We start from the raw sequence: 19,175 nt of genomic DNA, 5'->3' as shown, positions 1-19,175 counted from the left end.
TTACAATTCTTTGTGTTCAGCACAGTCAGAAATCAACATAATTTTCTGTTTAAGTAGTCCCATAATATGCTGCTAATACTTTAACATATGAAACTGGCAATTTAAAGCCCTAATGACCAAAGTAGCAGAAATGTATACCTTCTTACCCCATCTCTCTAAGGCTCTAGAATCTCTATCAGAAGGGGTAGGATTTTTGGCAGCCGTAGCCTTAATGCCTTTGGGTCCTTGGGAAATGGTCTCTGGGTCTGCAAAGACTCTTGAAGAGTCTTGAAGAGGAACTTGTTAAGAGTCAGGTACTCTGTAGTACCTGTTAGGTTTTCTGGGAGCTGGAGGTAAAGTGTCTGGGGTAAGGCTAGATTCCAAGAAAGCATCATCTACAATGTCCAGAACAGGAGGGCTAGCTAAAGGCCCGTCTTGAGGCAGGAGTAAGAATGCCCTAAGTCTCTTTTTGGACTCAGAGTAATCCTGGCTTTCCCAGCAGAAATGCTCCCTGAGGGTATGCAAGGTTTCACCGAAAGAAAGATCTTATGGAGGGAAATCAGAAAGAATGTATTCCTCTGCATCAGAATCCTCATAAGTAGATAAGGGCAAATCCTGGTAATCAGAAGGAGCAGAAATATCAGCTTCCTGATCAGAAGAATCAGAAAGAAAATCAGTTCTAGGTCTATTAGAGGGGGAAGGCTGGCTTCCCCTAATTAAGGTAATAAGGTCTTCAGCCATTCTAAGCATTTGTTTTTGAGGCATATGGGCCTGAGCCTGCAGTTTGGTAGTCGGTTTTCTAGGTAGTGTGAGTTTTAGGCCTGGATGAAAGCGATGGCGTCGGTTTAATATGAATGTCCATAGGCCTAAAATACAACCTCAGAAGCCGGTGCCTGCACAGCGGCTTCGGACCCATCCAAGGTAGAGACATCCGCAGGTTCCATAGTCGAAGAAGCATTTTGCGGCTTACCAGACTCCGAATGGGTCTCAGTAGAGGCCTGCAAATCTGAAGTAGCGGGTATCAAGGGCTGCAAAAGCACATCACTGAGTACCAGCGGACTGGCGACTAGCTTAACGGAAGCATCATCAGCAGTTTTGGATCTATGTGATCTGTCTCTGTCTTTATCCTTACGTTTTTTCGGAAGATCAGTAGTCGGATGGCTTAACAAAGCCATTTCAGAGTACACAGATCGAGTACGAAAGTAATTGGCCACAAATATAGCCCGACAATGAATCGTTCGGGTGTTAAACAAGGCACAAAACCGACAGCGAGGAACACCGTGGTCTGGGCCTAAACAGGGGATGCAGTATGAATGAAAATCTCCATGAGGTATTTGCTTTCCAAAGGTAAGACAATTGTTAACTTTTACTGACATCGGTTAGAGCAAGAAAAAAAATCCCCAGAGGGGTACTTATCTTTTTTGAAGACTTCGGGTCTGAAACTCGAAAATGAAAATTTCAGGAGATGGCTGACCGGCACTTGCGAACTGCTTCTGCTTCAAGCACCTCACAGCAAGAAAGACTGATGTAATGGCATCGGCTGCATGTTTTATACCCCTGATGACCTGATGTCATGGAAGAAGAGACAGCATCCGACGCAGAAATCCAAAGACTCTAGTATTCAGGCCGGCTGAGGGCTACCTGCAGGCAGATAACCCAAATGTGATGACTGCAACAGTGAAACACAAAGAACATCTTTTATTGACCTGGGATTTCCAGGGGTGTAATAGGGTACTGCAGGACCTGTGAGCAGTGCCAAAAGATACTGAAGGCAGGAAACAAGGTCAAAACTCCTTTGATGCCTTTGCCTGTGATTACGGAGCAGTTTCAGAAGGTAGCTATGGATATTGTGGGGCCTCTGAGTACCCCAAGTTCCACAGGAAGAAGTATATCCTATTGGTAGTAGATTATGCTACCAGATACCCAGAGGCAGTAGCTCTGTCCTCCACTGAAGCAAAAAGGTGGCAAATGCTCTGTTAGAGATTTTCAGCAGGATAGGTTTCCTAAAAGAAATACTGACTGACAGAGGTGCCAATTTCACGTCAGATCTGCTGACTTGTCTGTAGGAGCTCTGTAGGTTGAAGCACCTAAAGACCACCCCTACTATCCCCAGACTAATGGGCTGGTGGAGAGGTTAAACTATACACCAGAGACCACGCTACAGGCATTTGCAGATCAGTTCAAGAGGGAGTGGGACAAATATCTGCCCCATCTGTTTGCTTATACAGAGGTGCCCCAAGAATCCACAAGTTTTTCACCCTTTGAGTTGCTGTATGGGCATAGGGTAAGGGGACCTCTAGATGTGATTTGTGATGAGTGGGAGTGTAAGTCTGAATCCCACGTCTATTGTGGCATATGTCCTAAATCTCAGGACAAGGCTCAGGGAACTCATCGGTTTGGCCCAGAAGAACCTGGCAGAAGCCCAACAGCAGAAAAAGGTCTGGTATGATAGGAATGCTCAAGCTAGAGAGTATACCGTAGGACAGCAGGTTATGGTTCTCATTCCTGTCAGACACAACAAGCTGTAGACAGCTTGGGAGGGACCATTCAAAGTGTTAAGGAAGGTCAGTGATATTAACTACATGGTAGAACTGCTAGGCAGGAGGCAGGGGCACAAACAGTACCAAGTTAACACCATGAAACCTTACCATGACAGCGAAGCCCTGCTGCTAAGTATTTGCAGTAGAAGGCAAGAAGAGTCTGAGGGAGATCAATGGCTACAGGAAGCCAGCCAGAAAAATCCCAAATTACTATGGTGGAGCCTAGGGTTGCAGGCATATAATATGACAGTGCAGCATGGTAAAGGGGGTCAAGACAGGGAATGGGGTAATGTATTCCCAGATAGGCTCATCCCTTTTCAAGCAACATTTTTCAAGGGGTCACTTGAAAAACAAGCCTGAGTCTTCGAGGGAGCAAGAAGTGTGATGAAGGGAGAAAGTGGCAGCACAGCTATCTGGAATTTTGTGAATACCTATATGTCACTTGTGAATATCAACATGATTCATATAAGATGTTTGCGTTACAAATGTATTAGAGGTGTACGTCATATAAGGTGGTTTGTACAGACGTGTGCTGAAGAGGTATTTTGCAAACTGCTGTTTGAAATGTATCCACAGTGTACCTCACTGTAATAGAACAGAAATGTACACATACTATTGTAACTGTTTAAATGTATATATTTTAACAGGGAAACTGAAATACAGGAGGTTAACTTGCAAAACTTCAGAATAATAGCTGAAATGAAATTACTTTATGAATAGGCCATAAAAAAGATGTTATCTTTCGGTTTCAGTGCAGCAACAGACACAATGCCTGTGCTGAGAAGTTTTCTGTATTGTCTTGGAAGTTTCTTAATGTTTTATGACTTCTAGGATCAGCAAAGAGCTGAGGAAAAGCCCTCGGCTATGTATTTTCACAGGTGGATGCCAAATACTGCTAGCTTTCAGCAGTGGGAATTTTACCTGGGATAAAGTCAGATGACAAGATATGATGTCATTCTGCAAGCTATCCCAAAAGTAATGTTTGACATATTAATTTAAGAACTCTCTGAGAGGCAGCACTCAGTAATCTGTCTTGGACCTGACCAGAAGACCCATTCACCACACAATGGCCTTGCTGCTCTGTAGGTACGTTAACCAGGGTATAGTGATTCTCTTAGATATAGTCAGGAATATAGCAAAGCTTAATTTAGATGTTTTTCTTTATTTATTTGAGACTGATCTGCAATGTTGTTTTAAATATTTCCTGTGATTTTGAACTCTGATGCACTGTAATTATATACTGAGTATTTTCTTGGTCTTTTATTATGTATTATTAAATATAGTTAAACATTTCAATGTGGCTGATCTGTCTAGAGATAATTAAGTTCTGAGTACTTGCATATTTATTTGGTGGCACCGTGTAGGCCACTCCTAATAGTCTTGCTCTTGGTCAAACTACCAATTGTATTGATAGTAACATTATACAGTAAGATTGGACACCTTTTGTTAATGGCCTTAAAGTAGCTTATAAGGATTGTCTGGTGGCAGTGGAAACTACCTTATATTCTGGGCAGAAGAGGACATAGCAAGTAAACCTGTGCCAGCCTTTCCCAGGTGTGTGTGTGTGTGTGTGTGTGTGTGTGTGTGTGTGTGTGTGTGTGTGTGTGTGTGTGTGTGTGTGTGTGTGTATAAGCGTGTGTGTGTATAAATCAAACTTCAAAGAGTGTGTGTGTCAGCTACTTCGGCAGAGACACTGAGCACTGGCTGGAGAGAGTGGGTGCTGGAGGTCTTGGTTTGGTTACTCAGCTGAGATTGCAACTCTATAGCTACACCAGTGGGGAGTCTTATTGGGGATCTGGAAAAAGGAGGGAAAAACCAGCCCAGGACTGATTATGGTCTCTGTGTGCACTTAAGGGAAATTGCACTTGATGCAAATAACTGCATCTGGAAATATTGTGTATGTATCCATCATCCTCCCAGTGTACGTCCCCCACTGTTACCAGTGGTGAGGATTGAGGCTCCTTGATTACTGCTTCTGTGGTGTGGGGCATCACAATTAGCACCTGACTTACAGTTACTCAGTTGTCAAGCCTATCATTAACAATTTGATGATACAAATAAATATGCAGGGTTGCGTAGGAGTGACTCTTGCAGTGCATGCAGAGTATGTAACATACTTAAGATAAAAACATCACTCCAGCAATAAAGCCTTACTTTCTACATGTGACAAGTAAAGGGACAGTTATTTAGTGCACATATTTTAGCCCCTTTAATCACATAAACGTAAGTCAATCAAAAATTGTCTATAGTCATCTGTCCATTAAGTCTGAAAAAGTCATTTAAAATGATTAGCTAAACAATATCTGAACTCCCAAAGTAGTTATCCCTCAAATGCTTGACCACTAATCAAACACAACACTAGTTGACCATTGCCATCATGCAATCACATCTGATCACGAATGAAAGCTTCTCAGCTCTGTTATTTGCAATCAGTACACTACACATCCTACTCACTTATTTAAACAATAAAATAAACTACTTTCATTGAAACCTGTTGAAACTGCCAGGCAGAGAGCTACACAAAACTAAATAAAACACTAAATGCTACACTTTGTTTTGAGGGCTCCACCCTCCCCATTATCTCCAACATAGGGCCCCATGTACTTTGTCTGTATATGTATATATATATATATATATATATATATATATATATATATATATATATATATATGTGTGTGTGTGTATATATATATATATATATATATATATATATATATACACATATACATGTATATATTATATACATATACATATATATATATATATATATATATATATATACACACACACACACACACACACACACACACACCCCATTTCTTTAACAATGGGCTTATATTTTCCATCATTTTGTCATGCCCTGTTTGTAAACTTGTTTCTGAGTAGTTTACTACACTGCTACTGGAAGTGGACAGAGTTATGTGCTATTTGGTACTCAAAATGTCCAGATTTTTTGCGTGGAAGCCCCTGCTTTCAAGGCCTTTGTTCCTACTTTAATGCCTGCAGTTTGACAGGTATGACTTACTGATATGTTCTGTAATGTATGAAAAGAGCAGCTGCATTCATACAGTATCAGCTGACCTACAAGTGGACTCTGTTTATGGGTTTTTGGTTTGAAAAACTCCAAGAAGTAACCACTAGGGTGGAAGGAGACACAGGGTCTTACACACGTAGACATCAGAGAGCCAAGTGCTGGAATACTGACTTCCAAAAAAAACAAGTAATCTCCGTGGTATCCCCGAAGTCTCAAAACAACCCACTAAACAAGTATAGTGGGTCCAAAAACAAAACAGTGCAAGAAACTTCTCTGTGTGGAAGGTTTTCAGTCCATATATCTCTAGTTAATCACTGTATATTAATCAGATCAGACAACAGTAGTAGAAGTAGTGAACTTAAACTCATCTTAAGTAAAAAAAAATAAATAAAAAATATATAATTGTACAGAATTACTAAGTATTCGAAAGTAATCCAAGCAAGGCAGGCAGTCTGTTTCCAGTCGAAAATCCTTTATTAAGTACACAGACAAGTGATCCAAGTAAAACAAAAATAGAGTAATAGTTTCCTCACAAGATTTCTAAATATATATATATACTTTTTATCAGGCAAGGGGGTGATTTATTGTGCTGTAAAACAAAGTGTTTTTGGTACACATGTTAAATTCACATCTCTTCCCCCATCAGTGTGACATTCCAGTTGGTCCTGCCCTACTTAGTAGCTGTCATAACAATATAACCCTTATGTACTTTAAATAAAATTTATAATGATGTGGTACCTCTAGTCCATTTGGCAATCAACAAAATATATATAAATACATGCATATACACTTTGCATGTAAAAAATCAATTGTAAAAATCATATTCTATTTTCATAACCTATTGTTAACAAAGATCGTTTTTGTCCTTCTAGACTTCTTCAGGTCTGTGTACAAGAACCCTAAAAACTATCTATAAAAATATTATTGTATAATTAGTATTGTTATTACACATCATTTTGAATAAAGTGGAAAAAAGAGAACCAGAAAAAGAAAAAAATAATAAGAAAAAAATGTATGATGATGGAAACAAAATAGACACTTAAATTACAACTGATTTAAAATGGTATTTAAAACTAACTGGTAGAATAAAATGAAATTAGTCATGTAAACAATGTGGCAATGTTCTAAGTTCCAGTACACTTTTAATTGAACAATAGTAGTTTAGTCCAGGCTTTCTAAAAGAGTTCTGCTTTAATTGCCACATGAGTTCATGTTTCTCCAGAATATTCGGGATGTCTCCTTCAAGATCACCCATGTCTATGTGATCCAGGATCTGTAACTTAAAACCTGTGCGCCTTCTATGAAGAGAAAGGTGTTTGGCTAGTGCATTATTTTTACATCCAGAGCAGATTTCTGACAGATGACATGAAATCCTACGCTTCAGTTTATTTACAGTCTTGCCCACATAGAATGGATCACATTCACTGCACTGTGCCCTGTAAATTACTTTTGTAGTGTTACTGCACTGGTCTTAATGATTTTCTTTAATAAGGGCAATAAAAATTATCACATTGCTATATAAATATACAAAATGTACAATTAGTTTCACATCTTTTAGTTTCTCTCTCATATGGTCTAGGTTTAAATTCAACAAAACTTCTAATGTTCCTGGCCTTACTCTATTTTTGTTTTATTTGGATCGCTTGTCTGTGTATTTAATAAAGGATTTTCAACTGGAAACAGACTGCCTGCCTTGCTTGGATTACTTTTGAATACTTAGTAATTCTGTACAATTATATATTTTTTATTTATTTTTTTTTACTTAAGACGAGTTTAAGTTCGCTACTTCTACTACTGTTGTCTGATCTGATTAATATACAGTGATTAACTAGAAATATATGGACTGAAAATCTTCCACCCAGAGAAGTTTCTTACACTGTTTTGGAATACTGACAAACATAAATAAACTCAGGAAGTAATTTTGGTGAAAGCATTCACTAAAAACAACAGGCTAATGCAGTTTAGGTATACGTAGCAGATACATTCTTAAAGCAAGAAGTGAAGGCAGCAACTCCTCTAGTCAAGTAAGTTTTGATCACAGCATTTGTCAGTGAACAAACTGTCTGGCAGTTGGCTTACAGGGTTAATGAGCTATTGTCTGTGATCCAGTGTAGCAAGATTTGATTCCTTCAGCCTCCAGTGTCTAACTGTATGACTCTGAGCAAGCCATTTAACAATACACTGCTCCCAGGCTGAGTCTGAAAAAGGTATGTGGACATCAGTGCTTTACCCTAGAAAACAAATATAAATAAAACAATAAATAAAAGATAATCTGCTGTGTGATGGCAGAGGGGTTCCGAACAGTTAATCGAAAGCACTATTCCCCGAACACATTTTCGTCAAATCCAATTAAATGAAATCTTATTCCGAGTGATCTTTTTATTGAAGTTTTTCCCAGGGGAAAAAACTGTGGGCCATCATAGGGGATTTGCCCTTTTCTCCACTGGATTGCGATCTCAGAGTTGGTATATTGAATGAAGGGGGGGCAAAGCCCCCCCCCCCACCAGGGTGTGTTTTAAATAGTGCTGCTTTTATTGCGGTCACTAGGTTGGCCAAGTGGGTGTTTATCCTGGGAAAGTATTTCGCTTAAAATGATCATTCGATATTGTTTCATTTAATCAGGTCTGACGAAGAGGTATTCAGGAATAGTGCATTCAATTAACTGATATAGACCCGATGGCAGAGATAATGCAGTTATGCAGTTAGCAATCCACTTGGAACTGGCAGAGATGTAGCTAACTATTCTTGTGCCCACTGCCATTCCCCAATCATACAACCTGCCTCAATAAGTAGGGAAGGGCTTGTGTTTGCTAGGTACCAGAGAATCAGCTAAGTTAAGGTGAAGGAGGCAGCAACCCCAGGTATAAGGAAGCGCAAATGGCAGATCCTGATCTTTCTTCAGGGCTGAATGTTGGTACTGCATTTGTGGCCAGAACTGAAGTGGTGTGGTGCTCCATGTTTTCAGTGCATTACCAACATTTTTCTTACTTTCTACCTGGGGTGGGATGTTGACATAATGGTTAAGGTGTTTACCTTACAAACACAAGGTGCAGGGTTTGATTCTCACATGGGGTAATTGGCTAGGCTGAAAATGGCCCACAAGGGCAGTTAGCCTAGTACTAATCTATGAATAATATGACACATTTCTATGAAATGGAAAGCAAACTTCCAAGAATCTGGATAAAACTGTGACTAGAGCATATAGCACTACTTTTATTTGTGGGTGTCACAATAAAAAATATGACCGTTATCAGGCATATGTTTATCTATACTTCAAAATTTGTATACAGCTTTATCATTACAAGCACTAGCCCTCAACTACACAGTTATTTTAGCAGCAGTGCATAACTACATTATCTCACAATGTCATGCTTGTAGGTCTTGTGCTGTTCTCTTCAAAACATGGACCGTTTCACATGTTCTCCTACATGTTAAAGGGCCATCTCATACAGTGTTAGATCTGGTTCACTGTATCTACCTAAACATTACTTAGTTAGGTATACACTTCCTATTTAGTAAATATCTACGATACATGTGTGTTTCTGACTGATTGCCATTGTTTATGCTAACTGGTCGTTTATGGTTAAATTTCAATAAAATCTGTGACTGAAAAAAGTATGGGAAACCTAAGCCCAATGATCCCTCTATAAAAGAAGTAAAACTGAGATAGGATACAGAATTTAGAACTATATATGGCAGTTGCTGTGCAGATCCCTTGCAGGTTGTCAATCAGCATTTTTGTTTCATTGTGCCCCACCACCAGCACCTCCACCCTATCAGGTATATTTATTGCTCTCTGCTCCTGTTAACATTTGAACAATGATGCTAAAAATGAGCATAGTTAAGATATTTTATGAAACTACATGGTGCATTCTCCAAGGGCCTTGGCTCGGCACTTCTAATAAATGGACATTGCCTCTCTAATGAGTGATCATCACTCAAGTTCACAGAGAATAACCTTCTTCATTCCACAACTCTGCATCCCAAATTTTTCATGAGCACTCTCAGTTGCATAAGATGTGAAAATGTTTAATGCTTTTTCCAAATCCCGAACAACCTCTAACAAAATGTCAAAGCTGCCCACCCCTAAAAAAAACACACAATGCCACCTTACACCATGTGTTCTTCACACAGTTACCTATTAAGCAATAAATCATTGCTGCTGCTACCAAATCCTTTAGCACTTATGTCTAACACACAGTGCATCCTCCAGCAGATGCACAAAAATGTTGTTGAGTATCAGTACTGGACATATGCTCTACTAACGAAGTGTAATGCCATGCCACACTTGGCAAAACAAATACAAAGATAACTGTACAAATGAAGTTTGTAGCCAAACTGTAACAGGGGGCACTGATCATGTTTCCTTATATTAAGTTTCATATGCAAGAACCTAGTCATACCAGTCTTATAGCACTTGGAGATGCTTGTTTACAATCCAAAGTCGGGTTAAAAGTCAAACTGGTTAAGCACCTTTATGATGTCTGAAAGATGCGTAATAAGCTTTTGTTAAGTATCCTTCACTATTTGTTAAGCTATGACACTCATGTTGCTAAAGTAGTTAGGAAAACCTTCTATATCGCCCACCTGATCATGAAGGGATTCACATCTAGATCAAGGGAGGTCATCGTCCCCCTGTACTCATCACTCATTAGACCTATGATTGAGTACAATGCCCCGTTCGGAATGTATCTGACCAGACACCTGCTGCAGCTTGAAAGGCCCCAAAAGTTCCTCACCAAAAGGATAAAGGGTCTCAAAAATATGTCTTATGCTGCCCGACTGAAAGAACTCCAGCTCTATTCAGTCTCATACCGCTTGCTCAGAGGTGACCTGTGCCTGACATATAAGGCCATGTCAAACCCAGATTTGATGAATATGCTTCACCTCAAAAATCTAGATCCCTCAGAACCACAAGGGCGGAGACTTAAACCTTGACACGGTTATAAATAGAACGTGCTGGAGGGACAGATTCATCACCCAGAGACTCCCTATGCTGTGGAACAAAATCCCGGTACATGTGAGGCAGAGCACCTCGCTGGCCTTGTTCAAGAGGAATCTTGACCAATGGATGGGAGATCGCAGATATACCCCAGGGATTACTTCAGTGTCACTGCTTGACAGAGGCACAGAAAAATGATAGGCATAGTTTTTATTCAAACTAAAGGGGTGGCGAAAGCCACATAACTATGGGCTAGGCTTATAAATGCCCTTGGGCAGATAGCTTAGTATGAACCTATGAACCTATTACACTACAACATTAACAGCCAGTGCCACCACAGAATAGCAGCAGGAAACAAACAATTAAGTTTGACTCTTCTTAAATGCTTTTGCAAGGTTGAATAATATGCATGGGTCATTAAAGTTCTTTTTACTTCTCAATACTCTTCTGTGATAACTCTTCTTACTGTGGCAATGGCAAGTCTTAAGGCTTTCACAACTACAATTCATTAATTGCTCATACACTTTTTCCCTCAAATGACTGTAAAACATTACAGCATATACGTCTCCATTCATTACAAGGATTTACGATCAGGTCTCTCCAATCGTAACCCAGCTTATCATCTGTCGTGATATGAATGTCAGGACTCACCTTTTGAACTTCATTCTTGATGTGAATTTCTTGACAACCATGTCTCGTATACATAACAAGCTCATTACGACCAGAAATCCTATTATAACCTTTTACGTTATAGTGATGTTCTTTAATATGAATGTCGCTCTGCACTACAAATGAAGTCACCGCAGAACTGCACAGAATATCAACTAACAGTTTTGAAAGCTGTAACATACCTCACACCATGCCTCTTACCTTAATCTCCAGAATCAGGGATGGTTTTTATATATTAGTACTGCAGATTTTGTTATCCTGCTATACTGCCACACAAACAGCAGACAGAACTGAAGCACAGTACTGATCAGCTAACATCTGTAAGACCTGTCAGACACGTCATGCTCTTCCACCATTTTTTTTAAACTGGTAGTATGGTGTGGCACCTAAAAGTCTCTGTACATTACAAAGAATTATGCCTGGAGATCAATTCATAACCATACCCAGTATGTTCTCAACAGTGGATTTAAGAAATTCACCTCAAGTGACTTCTTAAGGTACTTCTCTTAGGATGAATTAATTTAGTTCATTTCTCAAACATATAAAAACTTGCTTATGATGGGAGACCCAAATATAATTCACTGTGCTAATGACAAGCCTAAAAACCTGCAGGTATGTACACAGCATGCAATGAATGAATGAAAGAATGAATTCATTCTACATTTTCAGTATGCACTGCTCCTTCCTACAGCAAGGAATGCTGTACAGGTCTCTACAGCCTGCTGACGAACTACAGTAACTACTTTAACTTCAGCCACACAGAATTCAGGATATACAATACCAGTTCCTTAGACCTTATCTCTTGAGTATACTGTCCCCTTTGGCATGCATCTGTTCACACACATTCAACAACTGGAATGCCCACAGAGTTACCTTACTAAAAGGATACATGGCCTACCTGGACTGACTCAAAGCCCTGTCACTACTCTTGGTATCTTAACGACTGCTATGAGATGACTTATGTCTAACACACAGGGCATCCACCAACCCAATACTGATTAATTTACTGCACATCAGCAAGTCAAATGTCATCAGAAATACTCAGTCTAGGGATCTAAACCTCTTATGCAACATCAATAGAAAAATTTGGAGGGACATGTATTTCCCAGTGGATATTACTGCTCTGAAAGAGGCTCTCCATCCACATAAAACAAGGTCCATCTCTGTCCATTTTCAAATACAGCTTGGATCTGTGTATGGGAAACAGAAAATTGACCACAGGAGTGACCCCTGTACTACTAATGGACACAGGCTGCTCCTAAATGCTTTACACCAGGCATGGGTCCCCTCAAATTATCTATGGTATGATCCCAGTTATTCTCTTTATAGGTAATATATAATTACTGACCATGGGATAGATAAGTCCTACCTCTGTCAAAACGGGATTGGTTAGTTAAAGCACAAAAAGGGAAATTGGCTAGGCTTAAAATGGTCCGCAAGGGCAACTAGCCCACTACTTACCTATCTAGATAAATCAATCCATCTTAGTTCCAAAGCCAGGCTTTTAGTGAAGAGTTCACCAAGGTAAATAAAATAATGGTCTGGCCATCAATATGGAGCATCAGACTTATGCATACAAGGACCACAGTGTGCGAAACAGGTTCCCACAGAGCACTGCAATAACTATGAGTACAGCAAAATAACTGAAATATGCAAGACAGCAATTCTTCTAAAGTGAAGTTTTGTATATAATGCACAACAAATTTCTAAGGCAGCCACATCATCATGCTGTTCTACACTATAACAAATTTAAAAGACTGCCATTATTTCTTCTTTTATATATGGGAACATTTTTCTTACCTGTTTTAAAGTAGCTGACAATAGAATCCCGTGTTATTCCTGGGATCTTGCAAGTGCAGTACAGCATGCGAAACTGATCCATATCTAGAGGAGTATTTTCAGACTTGTGTACAGCCAGTCTTTCCCTATGGCATACAACAAAAATCAATGTTTAAAAAAAATGGGCGCACATTTTAGACCACCAAAAGAAAACAGAATACAGGACAATACACATCAAATAACACGAGCAAATGTTGATGATATGGTTTTGGTTTGAAAGGGTAATGAAAATGAACTACAAAAATATGTTAGCTTCTTGGAAACTACTACAAATTTTCTGGGAAAAGATAAGTGTTTATTTTCAATTGTCTCTGCACTTCTCATTTAATACATATCTCTGCAATCTGTACAACCCTCCCAGTTCTTGGGGTGGTCTCAAGTCTTGCTGGCTTTGAGTTGCCAGCCTCTGGTATAAAGTTGATACTGGACACTCCCCCCAGTCACATTATATCAGCTCATTCTACTGTTTATAGTGAGAACTTAGCAAAGCCACCCCTTTAACTTCTGAATATTGAATTATCTCATTGTCTTCTGTCTCCACTTTCTACCAAAAAAAAAAAAAAAAAAATTCTGTTTTTGGCCTTTTCTGTAACTAGTCTAGTCCATATACAGATTTGCTGTATCCTGGACTGTTTGTAAGCTTCTGAGATCTGCTAGTTCTGTCCGCTCCTCTACATTTACTAGTTTATTAGTCAAGCACTTTACCAGAATTCTTGTACCAATTATTGTAGCAGACAAAAGTGCTACCAGCACTAAACGTTCTACAAGGAAACTCCAGTAGTTATTATTAATGCCCACCCCTCCAGGCATGTTTAAAGGTCAGTTCCCTCTGCTTTCTCCAGTTAACCTGGTGAACTTGTGCATCCTGAGGCAATATAGCAACTGTCTCATGTACACTGATAACCATCTCCTCTTACCTCCCAGTACTCAGACTTGCAAGAGATGCATTAATATATCCAAAGTGAAAGCCACGCACTCTCCAGCTTGTTAAGAGGAGAAGGTCAACACTTGCACCACACCACATGGAACACATAGCCCTCCAGAACACACACCAGCACTGCCTTCACATAAAAACACAAACCACACACCCACCTTCACGGAGGCTCTCAATAAAAATCTACCCAAACAGCAGAGACCTCCAAGGCAGAAACACACTCGACCACCACAACACAACACTAATCACAAGATACATAACCCTCCTAAACAGTGTGCCATTCAACCAAAGCCCCTAAGGCAAAACAGCATGCCTAACACACTAGTCATAGGTGATTCGATAGTGAGGCACACTGATGTCTCACTCACTAGGTTAAATAAGAAGAAAGTAACTGTCAGCTGCCTGTCAGGTGCCAGGATCCGCCACACAACCCACGCACTCAGGTCCCTCAACAACAGGTACAAATATGACTCTGTCATTGTACATGTGGGTGTGAATGACCTGAGACGTACCTCCCTGGACTACATGAAAAGAAAAATGGAGGAGCTTTCGGATTATGTAGCCTAGGCGGGTATGACCCTAGCCCTAAGCAGCCTCCTACCATCACCCAGAATTATACCATAGTACAAGCAGAAAATGACTGATTTCAACAATTGGCTAAGTTTCAGTGTCATTCTAAGGGGATCCAGTATCTTTTCTGCCTGGGATGACATGATTGACAGACCTCGATTCTTTGCCAGAGATGGCTTGCATCTGTCACCCCTGGGCTTCTGGATACTGGTTAAGGCTCTTACCACCCCTATAGTGCCTTTTTTAGGCAGTGTTCCAAAGACCAAATTACCACCGTAACAGCTACAAACAAAAGCAATCTGAGGGTCATCCTGCTCAACGCTAGGAGTCTAAATCTCAAAATGCACTTGCTCGAAGCACTCCTTAAAATGGAGAACATCGACATTTGTGCTGTAACAGAGACCTGGTTCAAGGCAGCAGAAAGCACCCCTGTACTACCAGGCTATAACGCATTCCACACCTTTTGTCCCAAGAACTTGGACCGAAGCTTCAAAGGCAGTTGTGTTTCCATATTCATAAAGGATGTGCACACCTCCAGACTGGTAGCCCAACATAACGCATCAGGGATACTTCAGGTGCAGCTAACATTGGGTAAGACAGCGATTCAGGTCGTAGCCTGATATAGGTACCCCAACCATGTCCCAAGACTCACACCTAAGCACCCTGAAGAATATCAGGGTCCAACCTAACACTCTCATACTGGGCGACTTCAACTACCCCTCCATTAACTGGGAAAACTACTTATGTACCAATTAATTTGCCCAACGTTTCCTGTAATTCATTAATTCCAATGCCCTGGACCAGCTCGTTCTTACCCCCAGTAGAGGTAGCAACATCCTTTACCTGGTCATTACTAACATGGGCGACCATTGCTCTATACCAATAGTCATCTCCTCCCTGGTTAGATCTGACCACAAACTAATCACCTTGGAAATCCACATCCCTCCCACTCCCCTCCCCCGCAAGGGTAACCACCATGAGAAACTTCTCCAAAGCTGATTTTGGGCTCCTAAAAACAGAGGTGGGTAACTTCACGGCACCCATGCAATTGGTGAATGGCTGCATGATCACCGAATCATACACTAATGCCCTGTACAAACATGTACACAAGTGCATGGATCTCACCACACCCAACAGAGCCAAGATGCTCTCCTCCAAAAAAAAAGGAAGCCAGTCTGGTGGTCCCCTACTATAAACAAACTCTACAACAGAAGGAAGAAACTGATGTGGAATAAGGTGAAGTCCCAGGACTGGAAAAACTCCCTTATCAGCCTCTTCAAAAAGTTGAGATCCCTCATCAAATCCTCTAAAGCTAGCTATGAAAACAGAATTGCAGCAAATAGTAAAGACAACCACAAGGCCTTCTATAGAAGAATCTCCATGGCAATACCCATATTTGCTCGAAGTTATTGCACAATGGCACCTCCTATACCAAGCTAACAGATATTGCCAATATACTGGGCGACAGATTCAGTGCCAACTTTACCCCTCTCTCCCCCACCAAAGGACCAATCACAATACCAGTAGATTGCCAGGCACCCAGTATTACTGCTGCACAGGTTAAAACAGCACTGTCCAAGGCCAAGAATACAGCTTCTATGGGACCTGACAATATCCCTGGCTGTGTTCTACATGAACTACAGAGTGAACTAGCAACTCACTCATGTGCCTTGTTCAATCACAGCCTCACCACAGGCTTTGTCCCTACCGAATGGCGCACTGCTACAGTCATCCCTCTCCACAAAGGAGGAGTGACTACAAACCCTGGGAACTATCACCCTATTTGCCTGACGAGTCTGATATGCAAAGCTATGGAATGCATCATTATGGACCTAATAAACAAGGATCCCACACAGTTTGGTTTTGTGAAGGGTAGATCGTGCCTGCACAACCTGGTCGACTTTTCTGAGTCAGTCAGCAGAGCTGTGGATGAAGACAAGGTGGTTCATATGCAGCCTACCTTGATCTGGCCAAGGCCTTTGATACCATTCCCCACTCAGGAATCATAGAAAAACTCTCTAAGCTAGGCATCAACCCCTATATCACTAGGTGGGTTGCAAACTGGCTTACAGATAGAACCCACAGTGTGAAAGTAGCTGACTCCAAGTCTGACTGCCGACCAGTCATGAGTGGAGTCCCAAAGGGTTCGGTCCTGGGTCCTCTCCTGTTTGGCATGTAATTCTCTGAAGTCCAGGCCAACACGAAGGGACTCTGGCTGACAAAGTTCGCAGATGATTGCAAGTTGGGTGCCATAATTAACTCCCTAACTGATGTTGACATCCTACAGAAAGGCCTCACTGAGACCAACGACTGGTGTCAGAATCATGGCCTTAAGCTCAATGCCAAAAAATGTGTTGTCATCCCCTTTGGGAAAAACCCGGTTCCCATGAACTACCACATCAGTGGTAGTCCACTGAACACAAAAGGTGTTATAAGAGATCTGAAAACACAGGTTGACAGCAACCTCTCTTTTGACTGTGGTCATAAAGTCTTTCTCTGTGGCACATCTCATTACTAAGGGTTTTGCATCCAGGAAGAATGAGGTCATTGTCTCCCTCTACTCTTCCCTCATTAGGCCAATCATCGAGTACAATTCCCTATTTGGCATGTACCTCACTAGACACCTGCAACAACTGGAGAGGCCGCAAAAGTACCTCATAAAGAGGATCCTAGGCCTTAAACACTTGTCCTATATGGACAGATTGCAAAAAAACACATGTAGATAGACCAAAGGAAAGAAACACCAACAACGAAAACTGCAGCCAACTGGAAAAATCTTTACTTCTTTTAAACAGATTCTGGTACCTCGGCCTTCGCCTTCATTGGAATAAATTGTTCTAAATCACACCAGCTTATATATACACCAGTCATTTCAATTAAACAATCAAATGAATTCATCAATTAAGAAATTTAGAAAACTTTTTAAATTTAACACAGCATATTATTATTAATCTTTAATATTACTTGTCACAGCATGTTATTATAAATCTTTAATATTATTTTTATACATTAATATAATACTTAAATTTCTAAATTCATACCATTTGGAAACAAGGTTTTATAATTTATTATAAAATTAGATTCCATTCTCAATAATTTTTTCTGAAAATTAATGTTTGCCCCCACCCCATCTGGTTTTGCCAAAACACTAAATATAAAGTCCTCATATCCACCACCATGAAATTGATGAAAGTGATTAGCTACTGGACTATCCAGTCTACCCCTCCTGATATCTCCCAAATGTTCCATGATTCTCAATTTTATTTTTCTTTTTGTCTGCCCTATATACCATTTTCTTATTTCACATTTACAACCTATTATATAAATTACCCCAAAGGAATTACAACTGAAATGATCAATGGCATTATATTTAACGCCATTTATCATACTACCATCAAATTCACAATTTTACTACAATTCTATAACGCGTCCACAAGCATAAGCTCCAGCATTATTAGCTTTAACCCTCCTGCCTTTATACCTAACCAGCTCTTTCAAATTACTGCATCTACCATAAGAGAAAATAATGTCATTGGGGATAATAGTTTTCAAAAAATCATCATTCATAACTATAGGCCACATATTGAATATTATTTTTCTTAATATAGGTGAAAAAAGTGAATACCTATTAATAAAAAATATTTTATCCTTAACTTCCAAGTTATTGCCATCATTACAAGCTGATTCTAAAAATCCTCCATCATCCCTAGTATTCCCACTTTTTTCATTCTTTCTACCTAAGTATTGGTGAACACTAAAGTGTAGGTTTAACTCTCTTTCAACTTTATTTCTATGTAACATAATATTATCCCATCTATATCCTCGATTATTTAATTTTTCACAAATTACATCAAATTCCCTCTTTAAATTCCTAACTTCTGAAGTATTAGCAGCAATTCTTTTAAATTCTCCCAAAGGTAAAGAGTTAATCAACTGAACACTATGCATACTAGTGGCATGCAAAAAATTGTTTACTGCCGTAACTTTGTGGAAGGGTTTATGTTGTATCTTCCCATCACTACCAACATAAAACTCAACATCCAAAAACTGGATTGACCTTGACTTCACTTCAAAAGTAAAGTCCAAACCACAAGAGTTTAATTTCAAAGTTGAAATAAAGTCATTAAACTCCATTGAATTGCCCTTACACAAAAATATTAAATCATCAATATATCTCTTGTAAACAATCACATTTTTTTGAAAAAAATTAGTAGTATACAAAAATAAATTTTCAAAAAAACCCATAAAAATTATGGCATAAGAGGGAGCAAAACTAGCACCCATTGCTGTACCTTCCCTTTGTAGGTAACATTTTTTATCAAATTCAAAAAAATTGTGAGTAAGACAAAATTCCAATAGGGAAATAATATATGTTGTTCTGGGTCCATCACCCAAGAGCCGATGTACTGCATCTAAACCCCATTTATTAGAAATAGACGTATATAAAGATTTTACATCAACACTTGCCCAATAAAAATTGTCCTGACATATAATTCCCTTGAAATTATCACAGACCTCCTTTGTATTTTTAACATGTGAAGGAATTCTTGTGATATATTTCTTTATAACAGAATCCAGAAAAATGCCCACATTTTGTAAAAATGGTATGAATTTAGAAATTTAAGTATTATATTAATGTATAAAAATAATATTAAAGATTTATAATAA

At 39.6% G+C, this 19,175-nt stretch overlaps 1 protein-coding gene across 3 annotated transcripts in view; it reads right to left on the bottom strand.

Annotated features, from left to right (window-relative positions):
- CROT (carnitine O-octanoyltransferase) overlaps nucleotides 1-19,175 on the bottom strand; it is a 1,004,553-nt gene that overhangs the window by 772,368 nt on the left and 213,010 nt on the right. For all 3 annotated transcript variants that reach the window (XM_044067515.1, XM_044067513.1, XM_044067514.1), the window contains exon 5: nucleotides 12,965-13,089. In XM_044067515.1, coding sequence (XP_043923450.1) covers nucleotides 12,965-13,089 — 125 coding nt within the window. The remainder of the gene's footprint in view (nucleotides 1-12,964; nucleotides 13,090-19,175) is intronic.

This window comes from Protopterus annectens, chromosome 3.part1 (genome assembly GCF_019279795.1).
Source record: "Protopterus annectens isolate FY-2018-M chromosome 3.part1, PAN1.0, whole genome shotgun sequence".
Taxonomy (NCBI): domain Eukaryota; kingdom Metazoa; phylum Chordata; order Ceratodontiformes; family Protopteridae; genus Protopterus; species Protopterus annectens.
Note: the sequence above shows the minus strand (reverse complement) of the source record. Positions and strands in the feature narration are given on the sequence as shown.